This window comes from Cyprinodon tularosa, unplaced genomic scaffold (genome assembly GCF_016077235.1).
Source record: "Cyprinodon tularosa strain WSP-4 unplaced genomic scaffold, ASM1607723v1 ctg94, whole genome shotgun sequence".
In the NCBI taxonomy this organism is placed as follows: Eukaryota; Metazoa; Chordata; class Actinopteri; order Cyprinodontiformes; family Cyprinodontidae; genus Cyprinodon; species Cyprinodon tularosa.
This window is the reverse complement of record NW_024039718.1, coordinates 1,643,108-1,662,007: the sequence shown is the minus strand read 5'-3', so window position 1 is coordinate 1,662,007 and position 18,900 is coordinate 1,643,108. Positions and strand designations below refer to the sequence as shown.

Sequence of the window (18,900 nt, the reverse complement as noted above, 5' to 3'; positions counted from 1 at the left end):
AGGTAGTGTTCACATCTCCACTTTAGCTAGAAGTCAGTCTGTGCACCTAAAGGTCTCACCTGCATTTGTCTGAGTGGTGCAGCCAGCTGTTCGGTTAGTTTTGGCATCTCACTGGCCTGCAGGGCGAAATAACCTCATCAATGGTCAGAAAACAAAACAAAAAAGCTATTTCCACCTTATATAAGCCTGCCTAAGAAGAAACAGAGAAACGAGGAAGCCTTGAAACCGAGATTATTTAAATAACTATTATCCAAAATTCAATTCAAGCTTTAGGGACTTATTTTGACAAGCTGAAAACCGTTTATGCAGGATAAAAGCCAGAGAAGAGCTCTACTCAATAATCTCACTCTAAACCACCTCGTTGTTTAAACAGGCTTCATTAGACAAGACAAACAAATCAACCTGTAGTTTGCTTTGCTAGCAGAGCAGTGAAATAGGCCAAGAACGCAAACTTGATCTGGACTCTGCCAGAAAGGGATTCTGATTGTGCTAGGAATGTTTGTGCAGAGAATTAGAGGAATTATGGGAGTTTTGTTCATACGTTCTCTTGGAAGACGAAGCAGGACAGCAGGGCAGTGGCTTGCTCCACAGTCAGGTCGTTGAATAGGCCATTAAACACCATCTCTGTCAGCAGGAGCTCATCAGCGCTGCACAAGTCGACACTCAGGATTAGCACTTTGTAAAGCAGGATCACTAATGTGCTTTTCTTGTTTTATTACACAATAGCTGAGAGGAAATGTGTTGAAGGTTAGAGTGAACGCTGGAATTTAAGATAGATCTTACAATTTAAACATTAAGAGTTTCTAAATGATAAACTAAATAAAAATCCAGAACTTTAAGCCAAAGATGACAAACTGAGGTAAAATTACACTGTTAGGAATGGGTAGAAATATTTTTGCCAATAAAAATAACAGTTTCAGAATTTTCCATATAAACAGCACAGCCATCTGCCATGTTCAACATTTTCTAAATGTTTTGGCTTCTGACTGAAATTACTCTTTAAATTACATTACTGTGAAATCAGATCATTTTGATTCCACTTTCATGGCTAGCAGACAAAGTAAACAAATCCATTTTCTGCACCGAACAGAGTTCAACAGTGGAAAATAACCCGAAAATATCCAACCTATTGTATGAATGGCCAGTGGCATGTAAATGCTGCAATAAAAATAACTACAGTTTGGATTACAAGGATGCTTTTAGTTTTCTCCTTACCTGCTGATTTCACAGGCGACTCTGCCTTTCATTTCAATGACGTCAGAGGGGCTGGCGAAGCCTAACCTTCGAAGAACTCTCTTTCGGCACTTCAGCTCGTCCATCTGCAGGACGGTCCGAGCTTTCTTCAGCTCCCGTTTGGCAGTTCGAACCTCAGTCGCAATCTGCAAAACAAAAAAAACAAACAAAAATTGTTATTCTTTTACTATTATTTAATTTTCCTTTGGGATCAAGCAGAACTTTGAGCTGAATTGAATTCTGATTACAATCCATTTTTTAAAGCTTTTATAGAACAAGCAATTAAAAAGGGGTGAAAATATATTTTAAAACTACACATTTTATCAGCAAGAAACAAGACAAGAGCTGTTGCTTCATGTAACTGAACTCACAGATATGCCTGCTGATAAAGAATTGTTAGAGAAGCAGAAAACAAACCGAAAAAAGAATTTCTGGTCCTATTTAGCAATATTTAAAAAACATATTCATTTCAGAAAACCAGGTTGTATCGTTTCAGTGGAAATGGGATTCATATGAAGGACTTCTCTGTTATGATGCAGCTTCCAAGCTGGGACAACTTTACCTGTTTTTCTAAGCAAATTATGTAAACAAATAAGGTGAGCGCTGTAGTTTCAGCTATAATTGGATCACAGGAGGGAAATGAAAGAGCACCTGATGCTCACTTTGCTCAGCACAGGGGGTTACTATCACACAAGATGGTAAATGTGTTGCCGGGAAGATCAAACACTAAAGAAAATTTATACTTCTGAATTTTTTAACACTATAGAGAGATGTAAATAGTGGGGAAACTGAAAAATTGGATTTAGCAGACCAACTCCGACTCAACTTAGGCAACTTGTGATTACAGAGTTTCACCAAAAAGACATTGCTTTTTAATACGTCACTTATTTAAGACAGATTTAACTAATCAATGTTCTCGCTCATGTAAGCACATCGTGCTGCTGATCATGGAGTTTATTGAAAACACCAAGACAAACGTGAATGTGCACAGCAGAAATTTAACTGAAAAATAAAAATAAAAGTACTGTTACCATTAATAAAGTCAGGGAGAGGGAAGGAGGGCATTAATGAGAGATTAAATGTCACATTTTTCATCATATAGAATATCTAGAGAAAATTCCAACTCCACCACTTCCTCGACTCCAGCCAGCTCCTTTCTTTCCTGTCTTTATTCCCGGACAGACTGATTAATCCAGGTGTGTCTGACCTCAGTAACCATGACAACATTGGGCGGACACACCTGGACTAATCAGTCTGTCCAGGAATAAAGACAGGATACAAAGGAAGTAGTGGAGTTGTAAATATGGCCCATTTAATGCAATATTCAACTAGTGTCAATTTTTTTTAAAAACATTAAAATAAGTTTTAATCTTCTTAAAAAGCATAGAAAGATTTTAAATTTAGTCAGGAGGGCGTGCTTGGGTGGTGGCATGTATGGAGGCCTTAGTCTGGGTTCCAATCCAGCCTGTGGTCCTTTCCCGCACGTCTCTCCCCCTCTCTCATATCCCCTTTCCTGTCAGCCTACTGTCCGTAAAAAAGATCCACTAGTGCCGTAAAAGATAAAAAAAATAAAAAGGTCTTAATTGAAACGGTAAGCTCTGATTGACACACTGTTTATTTCAACAAAGAACAAAAGATTCAGGCTCTGAAATCCAGACCAGATTTTCATGTTCAAATAATTGTATTTATATTTTTATATTAATTGAACAAAAGTGTGAAGTGTTGAAGTGAAATTCCTTTGGTGATATTTAGCTTAAAACTGTAACCATTTTTAATGGCACCATCCATTTGGGACAAACAAAGGGCTCAATAGCCTTTCTGTTACTCACTGTGTCCCTTGCTGCTGGATTCAACAAAGACACATACCTTAAACTTAGATTGCTCTAAACCGGGTCCTGACCATGCTAATATTACTCTATTGCCATAGTAACTGAGGCAGACTTACAGCAGGCCAGCTTTATGAAACCCAAAAGCAAAATAAGCCTGATTTGCATACCAATCCATTTGAATAAACACCTCTCTGGTCTCAACGGACTCGTGAAACCCGTCAGATTTGTGTCCATAACAACCAGATCAAAGAGGAGGAGGGCCTAATGTAACACAGTAGAGATGCAAGGTTACCGTTTCATTAAAGTGATACTCTATAACTTTCTCCTTCCAAAGGCTGATAACCAATGAAATACCTGGAGATTAGATCATTTTCCTGATTTTGTAGGTCATCTACTGTTCCATCTGCCCTTTTTAAATCTCCCATCTTTGGCATCCCACCTTGGATTCCACCTTCAACTTTAATCCTTACATAAATCCATCCACCTTCTTCCCTTTTAAGTCACACCAAGAAACTGACTATCCCTCCATGAATGTATGGGAGAAACCCTGATACTCTGACAGACTCCTGCTACTTTTTTAAGTAAGGACATCTTGAAAGACCCCTTTATGCTTTAGCCAAAGCATTTGCATTAAACCTTGGTTCGTCTCGTTATCAGCTGTTAACACGCCAACAGCTTCATATATCCTCATCTACTTCCATCTGATTTTAACCATCTTGATGTCAAATCCTCTGAGTGCCACACAGTCAACATTTTACTAATCTTCATCAGGTAATCCTCACAGTACCACAATACTTTATTTCTTTAACCAAACACTTCTACAAAAAAATTAATAAATAAATAAAAAATCTGCTGGCATCCACACCACACATGGACAGGATTGTTGCTTTTCTGTGGCTCTAATAGGAAATAGTTTCATGTTTGCATTGAAAATGTTTTATACCTATCGGCTTTTATTGTTACTAGTAAAACAGAACTACTACAGTTCAAAATAAAATATCTACAGGATTGAGATGGTATGGTGGTAAAACACTTTGAATTCAGTAGGAACTCTTCTGCTACTATTGATTGGAAATGGAGTATCTTCTAGTTGGCCATCTAAACATTGCCTCCTGGATAAAATAGTGAGTACCATGGAAAATGTAAAACACACTAATAAGCTGCAGAGTATTTACCGTTTATAGATAGCAGCTTAGCCCTTTAAGATCTGCTGAATCCCAATTACATGTTTCAATCTTTCTAGTAGAAGTCCCAGAATCTCTATGTTGGCAGATTGTGAGAACGGTTTGTTATTTAACTACGGGGGAAAACAATGCTTAGGACTTGGAGGTCTGGGCCGACTGTTGTTTTAGTAAAAATAAAACAGATCTGATAAGGTGGCATTCCCGATTAAAAGTGTTCAGTTTGTTTTTAAAATGACCTTTGAAAAGAAAAAAAAAAATGTTGGAATATTGCTGCTTTCTTCCTGCGTCTGTCAAAAACTAAAGACAAAGAAAGATTGTCGGTTGTTTTCAGCTATAGTTACCTTCTCAAAATAAATACTGAATCATTTTATAAGAATAGCAGCTATTACAATCCATTGTTTAACTGTTAACATTTACCCAGGTTTCCTAAGACTTGACATTTAACTTGATAGCACACAAACACATCCCTACCTGTGCTTTCCTCTCACAGAGGGAGTAGACTGATTCTAAGTTCGGGTCACTGTGGAGTGGGTGTGTGTACATCCGGTGTTCAAAGGCCTCCACTTTCTGAATCACTTTCTTCAGGGCCGGGTCTTTGATACCCATGTCATCTATGGGGTCGAGTAAAGGAACGCCATCTGGGAATCGTTTCTGCACCTCCTGGAAACAAAACGAATAAACGGAAGTTTCAATGTTTGGATATCGATTTTTTAATTGGTTTTCCATTATTCAAAGTTGAAAACAGTTTGTACCTGTATGGACTTAAGCATGAGTTGTCTGTTGTCAAAAGGCCTGAGATCTTTGGGGATGTAAAGACGAACCGAGCTGATTGAAGTGAGGAGATGGAGCATCACTGGAACCACCTGGAAATTAAAACAGACTGAAATGTGAGTGCTGTCTATATTATACTGGAAAAAGTTCAGGGCTTTTCTGATAATTTCACCAACCTGCATCTCTCCAGTCTCCCCTGGAGCAGCAGGCTTGGCCGCCTCAGTTGCAGAGTCTTTCACACTTTCCTTACTACAGTGAAGCAAAACCTCCACCACATAAAGCGGCTCAGAGTCTGCGAGGGCCTAAACCAGGAAAAGCACATCAAAATAGAGAGTTACACATTAATCTGCAAGGAAAGTTACACAAAAAAAGTGCATAACTATGGAGGGGAATAAAAAGGGATTCTGGTAGTTTCCGATAAAAAAAAAAAAAAAAAATCTAAAAAAATGATCATTGCAATTAGAGTTTTTTCATTCCATTTGTTTTTTATTTAAGGTCAAAATAAGTCCAAGTGAGTAAAGTTAACCAGTCAGGTAGATTAAGTAGGGTTGGGTTTTAAACTAGTATCACAGACTTTGGACCTTCAGAGGACAGAAGTCCATCTGGCTTTTTGCTTAAAGGAATGCATGGCAAACCTGTGGAAGACGCTGCCCTGGTCACGGGAGCTTTAAACTAAGCTCAACAAGAAAAATGCTACGGTAGAAAACTAACACTACACATATCTCTGAACAGAACCCCCACACAGATAACCATGGTGGCATCATGCTGCATGGTCTATCTTAAAAGAACACTGGTAACATTTGGCAGGGAAAGACTGACAGAGATAAATAGGAGAGAAAAAAAACTTTTAAAGGTTGTAAAATATCTGTGACTTGGGTTAAGAGTCCCTTTAAGTGAACATCTTTAACAAACAGCAAGGTTTTCAATAAAAGGGCTTAATTATTATTATTATTATGCCTTATTTTGTATTGATTATTTTATTTCCAAAAAAACATAAAAGCATCAGTGACGTTAATGTGTGGCTTACCTTTGTATTTGTTTTCTTGCTGAAGTTTACAACCACTCCCCAGCCAAAATCAGCATCCTCGTTTTTCACCTGTGCAATCAGTAGAATAAGAGCAGTTTTCAATGAAACGTGAAAGTCTAGAAATATTCCCAGATGATAAGTGAGAAAAGACGAACCTTCACAAGTCGCCCAGGCTGTAAGAAGGGCAGGCAGTATTTGGGTTTGTGGATGAATTCCTGTATCTCTTTTCCCAGCTTGGCCAGCTGCTGCCTGATCTTAAAGTAAGTCACCACACTCTCCTCATTGGGAATATCAATGGTGTGGTACTGCTCCTCTAACTTCTTAATTTCTGCAAAAAACACAAGCAGCAGTTTAATTTAACCTTTCTACATTTCTACAACTAACATCTGGCAGGGTTACAGTTAAAACGGTCAATGCTCACTCTCAACCACGCCAGGCAAAGCCCTGTAGTGCTGAAACTGGTAGAATGACTTCTCGAGCATATACTCTGGGTTGATCTCCTCTACACGCAGCAGGTTCAGCACCATATTGTAGGTTAGATGGAAGGCACTGTTCAAAGGGTCTGCTGAGCCCTGCAAAGCAAGTCACAACAAAACTGTACAAATTAATAACAGAAAACAGTTGGAATAAACTAAGCCACGCAAAAGCAATCAATGCAATTGCGCTGATGTTGACTCCAACACCTGGCAGATATTTTATCAGAGCCTTTATGAGCAAACATTTACAGATTAGTATCGACTTCAAAAGGCTCACAGCAGTATTTATAACAATAGGCCAATAAATGTGTCAGACTAATGGAAAATGATAAAGATCTCTCTCAAGACAATCAACTTAGTCAGCCATATTGAGATCAAAGATTATTTATAGCATCCAGATTTACGGTACCTTCAGTAGCTGTTTGCCCACAGCTGGACTCATCTTCTCATCCACCATGAAAATAACTATTCCTCTGTCATCCATTCCTCTCCTTCCAGCCCGACCAGACATCTGGATGTACTCACCTGATGTAATCTGGGAAAAGAAATAAATAGGTTGTTAGGCTACAGGAGTAACTACCAGTCTGTATGTCCTAGATAAACATAATCATGTATATAGTTTGAAATATAGTCTTTTTTTCTGGTCCTCAAACAAAGCTGATAAAACTCAATTTGTTTTGCAAACAAAATTAAAGGACTTCAATTTGACCTGATCTCATCCTATCATAACTTTGCATGGATAGGGAAGAAAAGCAAAGTGTTTTTGACGAGAGTGCCTGCGTGGAGCTTTGGCACAATCAGAGGCACCAGATGTTCTTCATGAAGTACTTGGATAGGAGAGATGTTTCCCCCGGTGCTTACGATCCTTAGTGCGTTTCTGTTTCTATGTCTGCAGCTTCACACACGGCCCCCAGCTCTTATAAACAATACGTGGCTGTTTATGTGGCAAAGCAGCCTGCTCTGTTTGAAGACCTTATAAAGACTTCAGAGCAACAGGCTGTGTAAAAACTGAACACTAAACACAGGCCAGAGCTGTTTTAAAGAGGCAGCCATGTTTACAGGATGCCTTCTTTATTTTCACTGACCACTCTCTGAAGAGAAACAGTCAGCTTTCCTTTTGTGTGTTTGACTTTTCCAAGGAAATATTTACATCACCTGCAGTTTCTGCCAACCTCACTGCTTATATAAGGCCACACAAATCAACTTCTGGAGAGGTGACCATTGAAAGGGCCCAAATAAAAGCAATCGCTTTTAGAACAAAATGATTCTTAGAAAGATTCAATAGGGAAAAACAGTTGCATTGAGAGTTCTTACAAAGCGATGACTCTTGCCATCGAACTTGCGAGCGCTGGTGAAGAGCACGGTGCGAGCTGGCATGTTGATGCCCATAGCGAAAGTCTCTGTAGCAAACAAGGCCTGGAAAAAGAAGACAAATCAATAATATTACCGTATTTTCACGACTATAAGGCGCATATAAACGTCTTTTTTCCCCCCTCAAAATGTGCGGCGCACCCTATAGTGCGGTGCGCCCTATGTGTGTTGTTACTGCAGACGTTTGAGACCACCATGAGAACGTTAAAGGGGGAAGTGTGGGCGTGGATTGTGTATAAAAGAACAGGTATGTGCTTTATACAAAACTCATCTCCTCATTGAGGAGATGATGAAATAGTGGCTGAGGGAGGTGTATGTAAGGAGACCAAGTGGTTTTTTCCACTTATCACCATCGCTGTTAATCTGTGACTCCATGCGTGCCCATCTCACAGCCGATGTGAAAAACATGGTGAAACAAATGAACGCTGTGCTTGCTGTTATTGCGGGAGGTCTGACAAAGGAACTTCAAGTAATGCTGCTTTCACATGGGACGCAGCAGGTTCAGCAGAAGCAGCGAGTTTACATGCAAAGTCAATGGTTGACGCACGTCAAGGCACAGCAAAAGGTCCCGCAGCGAGATGGAAAAATTGAAGTTTTGCTGCTTGATGCACCGCATCAACCAATCAGAGAAGCTGATCTGGGAGCTGACAGTGAGACAGACACATCGCTGATGATACAGAGCGCTGTGATCGCTCCTCTGAAACAGTTTATTAACGCCTAAATTAACTTAAAATGCTGATGGATTATTTTGATGAAAAACACCTACCAGCCGCCGTGGTGAACCGCGAGGAGGAGACCCGGCCAGAGGCTGCTGTTGAATTAAGTTTTCAGGTGGATTTTCTCACTTAGAAACATATTAAAACTACTTTTTTCCCACTGATCACAGCAAATATAGCTGCAAGGCAAAGAAAGGATAGAGTAGCTCCGCCCAACGCGCGTCAGACACACTTTTGCACCGTGCAGCGAGAGCAGCAAAGCTGCTTCAGCCGCGCGTCAGAACTAACTGGTACAATCTAAACTGCAGGCACCAGGATAATAAAAGCGAACATATTCTGCCGGCAGACTTCTGCATTTTAAGTTATTTTACGCCTCAATAAACTGTTTCAGAGTAGTGATCACAGCGCTCTGTGTCATCAGCGATGTGTCTGTCTCACGGCCAGCTCCCAGGTTTGATTCATACTTTGTAATAAATACATGAATAAAGCACAAACATACTCAGTTTTGCTCCTGCTCTATTTTTAAATACGCAGTAGAGGTATTAAAACGTAGTAGAGGATAAGTACCGGTATATAAAACCCACGCCCTTTCATCAAAACCACCTAAAAACCTTTTAACAGCACTTCAGCATCTTTTTCCCCCCTCTATCTCTATTTTTCATTTTATTTTCTCCTTTCATTTTGATTATAAAAAGGTCATCTTTGATACCTCCTATACTAAAACAGTGGTCAATTCATGATACTTCCTTATCTCCTAATTTTGATACTTAATAATACAATGTGTTTGTACATGAGACAGAATGTATTTATGGGTTTGATGCTGTGAAATAATATCTTGATATCCAACAAAATTATTTGATTCTTTCAGAATTTTAAAAGTAATGAATTTATATTCAAGCCCCCTTTTTACATTCATTGTCTAAAAAGGCACATGGTACCTAGATTCAATATAAAAAAATAAATAAAAAAAAAAGGGGATATAGTCAGGTGAAAATAAATGTAAAAATCCTACAGCTCTCATTCATACTAAACACAGCATCTCTACTCTTCATACTAATATGATGATCACTGTCTGCAGGACAACCGCCTTAAAAAAAACAGCAGCGAGCTCCACAGAATGGGTTAGATCAAAACATGTTTATCTGTCCTCGCCCAGAGAAAAGGCTTTGTGATCTATTTCAGTCAAAGAGACGAAAGAGACAAAGAGTATTGGGAGATACTTCACCTGAGAGGCAGATGAACAGAAATGGAAAATAGATGTTGATCAGCGCTTATGCAAGCTGTGACACATAGTGTCTATAAAGTCAGATAGCTATACAATTCTCTGATGTGAAAGAGCAATATAAAACATTGAGTAATGCTTCCATATCTATAGCAACAAATAATCACTCATCCTGGGTGGTGCAAGATAAAAGCCGGGTCACACCAGTTGCATGTGACTTTTTGATCTCTGATCCGATTTTTCTCCATGTCACACTGACTGCGCATATAGAGGCTCCAACTAGCAGAGTGAGCAGATCTGTGCAGATTATTTTTACTTATTTCTCTGTGCAACACACATTAGAAGAATTTGCCACATTTTGCTTCGACAGATTATCAAAAATTGTTAAAATGAACAAATAAAAACAAAACAACCAGCGCAGCTATATAGCAAAGCCCCACTTAAGGAGTAGGGATGGGACGATTTATGAAAACCGCCCGAATCGTTCGGTTCGACTGTCTCGGTTCGGTTTGCATGTGTTTCGTTCGGTTCATGCGCTGCTCCTTTTTCTCATAGGCGAAGCGTGTACACTCCAGAGCAGAAGGTGGCGGTACTGCGACTAAAGCCAACCAACAGTAGTAAACAAGAAGGTGTAGCAGGGAAAAAAATCAGTTGTTGTGGAGAATTGTGTCGGAATGGCGAGTGGGAAAGAACAGAAGTTGGAAGACGCGCCAGCAGCACTTTATAGGTCTGCTGTATGGGAGCGCTTTGCATTTAGAGTGACCTACGATGACGGCGGAAAGAAAGTTGTGGATAAAAGTGCAACGGTGTGCAAGCATTGTGCAACATGTTTTTTTTATGCTAACAGCAACATGTAATGCTAACCGCGAAATCCCTCATACTCCGTCAGCAACCCCCGCTGCGCTCCAGACCGGCTGCTCAAAGCAAAGCCTACAGCCTCCACTGTGGCTCCCGTCCGCTCCCCTCCCCCTTGGAGATGATTAAATTCAAAGCAGCCAAACATACGGAAATTATCCAGGGTTTCCGTGAATCATTTAAAATAATTACAATCCATTATTTTTTAGGGGATTTTTTCATTAATTTCATATATTTTTATGGGATTTCGGTGTAACAATCAACATATACCGAATCGAACCGTGACCACGAAACCGTGAATCGAACCGAACCGTGGATTTTGTGAACCGTTCCACCCCTATTAAGGAGTGTGTGCTGCATCTAAAACCACAACAGATAGAGAATTTATCTAGGCCTCTATTAAAAAACATAATGGGAACTTCCTGTTAAGAAAAGGTCTTTGAAGTTTTGTTTTGCTTTCTTTTCATAAAGAGGGGAGAATCATAAGCTTCCTTGCACATTGTTTTTTTTTTTTTGTGTGTGTGTGTGATGCTCAAAGTGGATCATTATGTAACTATATCCGTTTTCTGTCCTCCTAAAGATTTGAGGTGTGATAAGCTGCCTTTTTTGCTGTCCCTCATTTTTGCAAACCTCAAAGAGGATCACTACTTTATCTTTTTCTGTCCTGAACTCCTATCATGGCTATTCTATTTTTTTATGTTTCATAGATCATTTATGCACGAGTCTGTCCTGCCTGATTTACGTAGGCCGCGCGACTCCAGACCTGACCATTTCCCTGCGCGATTAACAGATATTTTGTATTTTCCCCCAATGCGGATGTGTTTGACTATGTGGCCGTGTCTCTTCCTGTCAGACCCATGAAGTTGCCAATGAATTGCTGACTAAAATATCGTCTATCTCAAACGAAGCCACGCAAGCCCTCTTGAAGAAAATTGTGTCAGATGGGATCATTCCCATTGACTTTCAATTATCTCAAAACGCAACGACCTGGTTCGACACAAAGACGGATGGGACACAAAATCAGATTCAGAGTGTTCTGGGCTTAATCTGTTTAAAATCAGCTTTATATTGTCGATCTATCACATAAATCCTAATAAAGATGTTTTTGTGTTGTACTTCTTTAAAGGAAAAAAAATAAAACAGCACTAAAAAGGGTATCCTTTCAGAGATCGACGTACCTTTAACAGACCCTCAGAAAAAAGGATCTCGATGGTCTCTTTCAGGATGGGCAATAGGCCTCCATGATGGATGCCTATTCCTCTCTTTAACAGTGGCAACACATGCTCCACCTGTGGGATACCAGAAAATCCCAATCATTAAATGTAGCGATGAAGAACAAGGATGGAAATGTTGGGCCTGTGTTGGTGTGACATGGCTGTTACTAATGCTGTGCTACAGAAACAAGGCTGGATTTAATAAAGTAGCTTTTTTTCATTAAGCTGGGTAACTGGAGGAAACTGAGGGTTTTGGAAGGTTTTACAAGGTGTCAACATTAAGTTGCAAAACCTGAGATATTAGAGGAAAAAACACATTAGAGGTTGTGTGCCAACTGTATGAAAGAAAATGTGCAACACTCCACCCTTGCTTACCTGAGGCAATTTCTTGTCCTCATCTGAAAGACAGTCCACTGCGTTGTTAAACACTTCTTCAACCAGACGCTTCTCATCATCTGCAACAAACCAAATTTGCGTCACATTTTTTTAGCCACTTGATCTCAAAAACATTAATGGTATCAAATAATATTTTTCACTGTCTTTTGGCGGTTATTCTAAGTGTTTCCCCATTTCCTTCAGGGAAACTTAAGGATTGCGTTATTTTAATCAATGTTTCAACAAAACGTTCAGCCCAGTGACCTTCATTTGACAGTGGCTTTTTTTTTTACTGGTAAGGTTTTTAAACCTGGGCCGGTGGAATGAAGAATACAAAGTCTGTGAGGAGCTTGTTCATTTATCTACTGAATGAGCAAATCTTAAGGACGATAGCTGCTTATTTTCAATTTATCAAGAGTTAAAACTGATCCAACTAGTAGTGCTGGGTATAATAATGAGGATGCAGTTTTGTCTGGAATATATTTGAGAGTTTTATTTAAACTTTTAGAAGTTGATGAATTCATGAAAACTTCTGGGTTATTTGATGCATAAATTAATAAACTGCAGAAAAAAAAATCCACCCTTTGCAAAAAAAGAAAGAGAAGGTACAGGCAGTGAGAAACAGCAGGTTAGAAAAAGGAAAACTAGCAATGGGCTAGTTAACTCGGGCTTACACTGTGCGATTTTTTGCCCCTTTTGGGGCGACTTTCTAGTCGTGCGAGAATTTTCCGATCGGCCTGACTTTCAGCCTGATCATGTGTCGTGTAGTGTCCAGGGGGTAACAAGGGGGGGATCAGCCTCTCACGACCACCTCTTGATCAGGAATTGTGAGGGCGGGAGAAAATAAAAAATGTTTTATTTTCCAATGTGGTTTTTAGACGTACAGTGTGAGCAGGTAGATGACATCAGAGCGTCGTGCTGCATGATGTGAGAACATACATCGTGAGCCGTGAACTCACACTGTACGCCAAAACCCTGCGGTTTTGGCGTACAGTGTGAGCTGTAGCTGTTTGCAACGATTGAAAAAAAAAATAAAACGCACAGTGTACGCCCGGCTTTAGCACAGCCTCTTTATTGTTACCTATCAGACACATAGATTAACATTACTCCTGGGGAATACAAGAGTCTTATATATGGTTTTACCTTTTTGCAAAAACAAATGTCAAACATAAATGAAAAAAATAACAAGTAGCGGAAATTTTAAATGCAGCTGTTCAGCTCCTTCTTAGCTTAACACTTCTAAACTTTAAAAAAAACTTTAGTTTGATTCAATTTCCTCCTTAAAGAAAGCATTTAGTGAGTTCACAAAATAAAAAAATAAAAAACTTTTAGCATAATTTCAAAACACAAATTTCCAGGATATCTGAATTTTCTTTGACAGAGTTTATTAAAGTTTTTTTGTGCTGTGTTGATTAAAAGCTGACAGCGTTAACAGAATAAAAAGCCTCTGGTGCTTTTTATTGGAGGAGTGCAGGATTACACAAACATCATTCATAATACCTTCACAATCCAGGGAAAACTATTCAAGACGAGGATGGAAACTGTTCCACAATATAACTTTAGATGAATGCGTTACTTCATGGCAAAACAAGAGCAGCAGGAGGATGGGAGCCAGAAATCTCTTTAAGCTCCATTTTTTTTTCTATACGATTTGTTTGTTCATGAAGGAAATTCTCATCTTATTCAGCTCCATAACCATAAAATACTTATGGTGACACTGCTGGACTAAAGAAGTTTCAGGCAGCATCACCTGCCAGCAAGTGATTTTTTTTTAAGTTATGAGTCTTAATTTCTGAATTTAATTTATACCCAGGGTTTATTTTTAGAGTTAGTCATTTTTCCCCCCCCATACTTGAAAGGAATCAGTTCACTGAACAGATACAACAGCAAACCTATGGAACTAATTATGCATGGTCATGATATGTGAATGTAATCAGATTATAGATTCCAAGAATAAAGATCAACAAAAGGATTAAAATTGTTTTTTTTTTTTTTTTATGCCATGATGACCAAAAACGCCTGTTTGTGAAACCCAAAACTCCTTGATCTGCTTTAAATCAACCAGCCTAACAGAACAGGTCTTTTTGCAAGATGTACAACATAGCCTGAGCATTCCACCATTTGAACTCCACCGATACACTAAATGCAAGAGGTAGAAAGGTAAATTGTATGCAAAACTTTCCACAATGGCACATACCGTTATTAAAATCCAGCTTTGACACCTGCAGGGCGTAGGCCTCACAGTCTTTCTTACTGAAGCTGAAAATGATCACTGGCTGGAAGTTCCTCTCCATGATCATTTTCACTATCTTAAAAACACTGGATGGTCCTAAACAAAGCATTATTTTATATTAATTGATCATTCAAAGTTATTTTTTGGGTTCGTTAAGACTTCAACCCACATACCCTTAGTGCCTCCCTTTCGTCCTCGATCCCACTTGCCACCTCCACTTCCACCCCCAGAGTCTCCTGCATCTCTAAGAACCTGCATCGCTGTGTTAAAGTTATCTTCCCTGAAGTCGCCCTGAGGAGAGGTATACATGCAAATACAGTATCTGTAAAATATCTTATACCAACTAATCACTCTACTTTGGTAGAGTGATTGGTTACTCTACAGGAGTACTTACGTTCTCATCGACTACCAAGTGGAGTCCATCGCCCCCTGCTGGAAAAATATAATGTTGCAACGGAGTAGGACGGTAGTCGGTATAAACTACATGACAAGGCTGCAGGAAAACAAGAGATACAGACTTTTATTAACAATACAAATGAAAGAAACTATAGAATGAGCATCAAGATTTCTGGTGTAAATAAATTTGTTTTGCTGCTGCTGCCTTGCTGCTAATGTAACATGGCTGTTACATTACTTATTTAACTAGCAGGTTTACTGCATCACAATAGTAAATCACAGAATTCAAAAACTATCAGTGAAGCCTTAGTGATCCTGCTATGGGTTTATTGCAAACAAACAAAACATAGAATCTGTAATTACTGACCCAACTTAACACCAATGTTCCCAGTCTGGAAAGGCTCAGACTCTACTGTAAATTACTGGAGGTGGGAGTTTACACTTCCACCAGAATTACCCATAATGTAACTGAGATTTTCTGTAACCATAAGGTCAAGATTGCAGCAGCAACAGCATAATGTCTTAATTATACTCTTTAAGTACTGAATGAGCTAACTCCAACAACTGGCTTCTGTGAGAGCTTTTCTTTTTGTTTAAACAAAGGTGTTTTTGTAACGCATCATAATTATCTGATTGGTTGTGGCTTCTTTCTGCTGTTCCTGCTTCTTTCTAAATCGAGGCGCCATGTATACGGAGTGTGTCAGTCGGTTTGGCCAGGCTAAGAATTATGTGCATTGGGCCCACCTGCTTGTGTAAATGGCAGATCCATTCAGCAAACTGTTTGGCGTTCGGGATGGTAGCCGACAGGAATACATAATGCACATTATCAGGAAGAAGGATGATGGTTTCTTCCCAAACAACCCCACGCTCTGGAACAAAGCAGAAGCTCTTGTCAATACAAAAACATTATCTGCTGTGAAAACGGAGCAGCCAACAAGCTTTGAACCTCCTTAAGAATCCAAGCCGATAAAGTTAGAATATAACTCTCTAAGCCAGGTCAACTTATAGCCATACAGCAGTGCTGCAAGAATTAAAAAAGCCTAAATTCTTATCACTGTATCACTGACTACAAGTTCTAACTAATTAATTAGTTTACTAATCTGTCTGATATCTTAGTAAAAGGTATAGTGGAGGATTTTTGCAAATTTTTTAAAAAGACCCGCCCTCTCCACCTAAAATAATGCACATGACATAAGCTTAGTTTACAAAACAAGATTTGCAATTTTAGCACTATGTCAGACTCACCACTGGTAAGTGAAAATGGGGGCGAGCATGTAAGACAACCTTACGTAACAATATCACCAGAATGATTGACAATTAGAAGGATCCCTTATTTTGATAATCCACCCGGAAAAAGAACACCCTCCACTATACCTTTAAATAACAAAATCTAAAGCCAGGAAAGCAAAAATAATTGTGTCAAAAAAAATTGTCTCTTTTAACTAGAGCTCCTATTTGTATTAATCCACAGTCGAGAAATATTTACTCATATTAAATCTGTAGTAGAATGGAAATTGAACCACGGTCTGAATTTATATCAGTGACCATTTTCAAAACCATAAAAAGTGGAAGATTTCCATCCTGTCCAATGCTGGTTTTCTGAAACTGATTTGCTATATCAGATGTTAACAATTACCCAACAATAGGTCGAAATAATATCCATCTTTTAAATGGGATATGCTCAATAAAAGAGATTAAAGAACCACCTTTTCATCCTATTCCCCTAAGATTAACACCAAAGGCAGCTTTGAACAGCTGCACCAAAGAAAACAGCATCTTTCTATAAAAAGGGAGGTTTTAATCAGCCTTGTTTGACTTGAGATATAGATCAGCTGTACCTATTTTGTTTTGTTGTTCTTATCCAACTTCTAGTTACAAAAAAGGCGTTATTTTGGACTGTTCTTAAAATTAAAAGTTACTAAAAGCGTTCAAAAAAAGATAGGACAGGGCCTTGTGATAGACATGCAGTATAAAGGTTTGCGTTTGGATGTTTTTTTGTTTTGTTTTTTTTTACAACTTTCTAGCCAACATGAAAAGCATTTAAAGCATAAAATTATAACCTACTGACTTAAGTGACTTATTAACCATAATGTAAAACATGTTTGAATCCCACCAGCCTGAATTCCAATGACACTTGTTTTCTGGACACACCTGCATCTCTCATGTAATGGATCTCATCAAAGATGACCCATGCCACCTCCCTCATGATCTCCGATCCTCGATACAGCATGCTCCTTAGAATCTAGACAAAGAGAAAACATATTCATGTCAAAAGAAAGCCAAAACCTTAGTCTCCACCTATTTTTCAGAAAAGGCGATATGAAGCCCAGTGGCTGTAATGGGGTGATGCGAGATGCTTGTTGCAGACTAGTGTGTATGATTAGAACTCTGAAATTAAGAAGAGGGTCTCACCTCTGTTGTCATGACAAGACAGGAGGCGGTAGGGTTGATGGTAACGTCACCAGTCATCAATCCCACGTCCTGGAACTCTTCATACATCTCTCTGTATTTCTGGTTAGAGAGGGCTTTGATGGGGCTGGTGAAGATGACCCTCTGCTTCTCTCTAAGAGCCAGAGCGATGGCATACCTACAGGAGGGGAAAATAAATTAGACACATCCCACAAAAATTTGATCCCTGATTTTTTCATGCATGGGCACAGATCCAATTTTCTTCCTCTGATTAAAAAAAATAATAAAGGACCCTCATGATGAAATACACTGAATTCACTTTTTCTAATTAGCAATACTTTTTGAATGATCAAGCTATTCAAAGCTTGCTTAACTTAATCTCACTCTTACAGGGAAGTATGTCTTTACTCAACATCACTACATAAAACACTCACTAACTGTTAAACACTCGCTGTTAATAGCAAGAGAAAACCATTAGAATGGTGAAATTTGTTAGCCTGAAAAAACATGAGTGAAGTGATTTCAGACAGAATCCCTTTGCTATTTATTCAGGATACGTACTCTGCACAAACTGTTTTCCCTGCTGAGGTGTGTGCAGACACAAGAACAGACTGGTTGTTGTCGATACACAGGATAGCCTCACGCTGGAAGGGATCTAGTATGAAAGGGTACTCCTGCAGAACAAGGAAAACATACGTGGGGGGGAAAAAAGCAATATTAGTTATTGCAAACCAATGAGGCAGTTCACACTACATCTGCAAAGCATATGTAGAGTGCAGTAACCGTTGGCTTATATATGCAAACTTGCATTTTAGAAGCTTATGTCATATTCAGCATGTTGGGTAAAAGCTCACAGCAGGAGATCCTCACACAGGACACAAATGAAAACTGATATGGTCGATATTTACTGTTATCATCACAACACAAGGTTTTCTGTAATCATGAAGCCCAATTCACCCATAAGCCTATAAAATACCACAGTGCTCTATGGTATTTAATAGACTAGCCTATTTATGCAGAGTAGGGCTGCAACAACGAATCGATAAAATCAATAAAAATCGACTTTTAAAAGCGTTGGCAACGAATTTCATCATCGATTAGTTGTGTCACGCGATTAATGCGTCATCCGCCGCCACCGTCATCACATCCACTTGACTGAAACGGGGGAAGAAAAAAAATACGACAGAGCGAGCCAGCGCTGCAGGTGCAGTGTTGCCAACTCAGCGACTTTTCAGACCCCTCCAGCGACTATTTTTCAAAAAAGTGACTAGCGACAAATCTGGTGACTTCTGGCGGCTTTTGGAGACTCTTACGTGAAAGCATGTATCGTTCCTACTCTGCCGTGGGGCGCCTGCCCCATCCCAACCCCGTTCTCCCGCTCCCGCAGGAGTCCCTCTCAGCGCTGCAGTCAGAGCCGCAGGATGTTTACCCTCAGCTTCTAGACTGCAAATGAAGCGTGCATGCGCCGGGATTGACGGCGCAAATTGATCACAATAATTAAAATAGCCTGCGCTTTGTAAAGTGAAAAAAGTCGTAACATGCAACTTTTGTAAAAACAAATTAACATGGCACGGAACCACCATGTTTGT

The 18,900-nt window shown here is 39.3% G+C and overlaps 1 protein-coding gene across 1 annotated transcript in view; it reads right to left on the bottom strand.

Moving 5' to 3' along the window:
* The window catches only part of mtrex (Mtr4 exosome RNA helicase), a 28,824-nt gene that overhangs the window by 1,721 nt on the left and 8,203 nt on the right, over positions 1-18,900 (bottom strand). Inside the window, exons 5-24 of the mRNA XM_038275004.1 lie at positions 17,873-17,985; positions 17,315-17,489; positions 17,054-17,144; positions 15,647-15,771; positions 14,901-14,999; positions 14,680-14,797; positions 14,471-14,602; positions 12,274-12,353; positions 11,863-11,973; positions 7,835-7,936; positions 6,930-7,055; positions 6,466-6,616; positions 6,200-6,372; positions 6,045-6,113; positions 5,194-5,319; positions 4,999-5,109; positions 4,718-4,906; positions 1,216-1,379; positions 542-647; positions 60-116 (exon numbers count right to left, since the gene is read on the bottom strand). Of these exons, the coding sequence (XP_038130932.1) occupies positions 60-116; positions 542-647; positions 1,216-1,379; positions 4,718-4,906; positions 4,999-5,109; positions 5,194-5,319; positions 6,045-6,113; positions 6,200-6,372; positions 6,466-6,616; positions 6,930-7,055; positions 7,835-7,936; positions 11,863-11,973; positions 12,274-12,353; positions 14,471-14,602; positions 14,680-14,797; positions 14,901-14,999; positions 15,647-15,771; positions 17,054-17,144; positions 17,315-17,489; positions 17,873-17,985 (2,418 nt within the window). The remainder of the gene's footprint in view (positions 1-59; positions 117-541; positions 648-1,215; positions 1,380-4,717; positions 4,907-4,998; positions 5,110-5,193; positions 5,320-6,044; positions 6,114-6,199; positions 6,373-6,465; positions 6,617-6,929; positions 7,056-7,834; positions 7,937-11,862; positions 11,974-12,273; positions 12,354-14,470; positions 14,603-14,679; positions 14,798-14,900; positions 15,000-15,646; positions 15,772-17,053; positions 17,145-17,314; positions 17,490-17,872; positions 17,986-18,900) is intronic.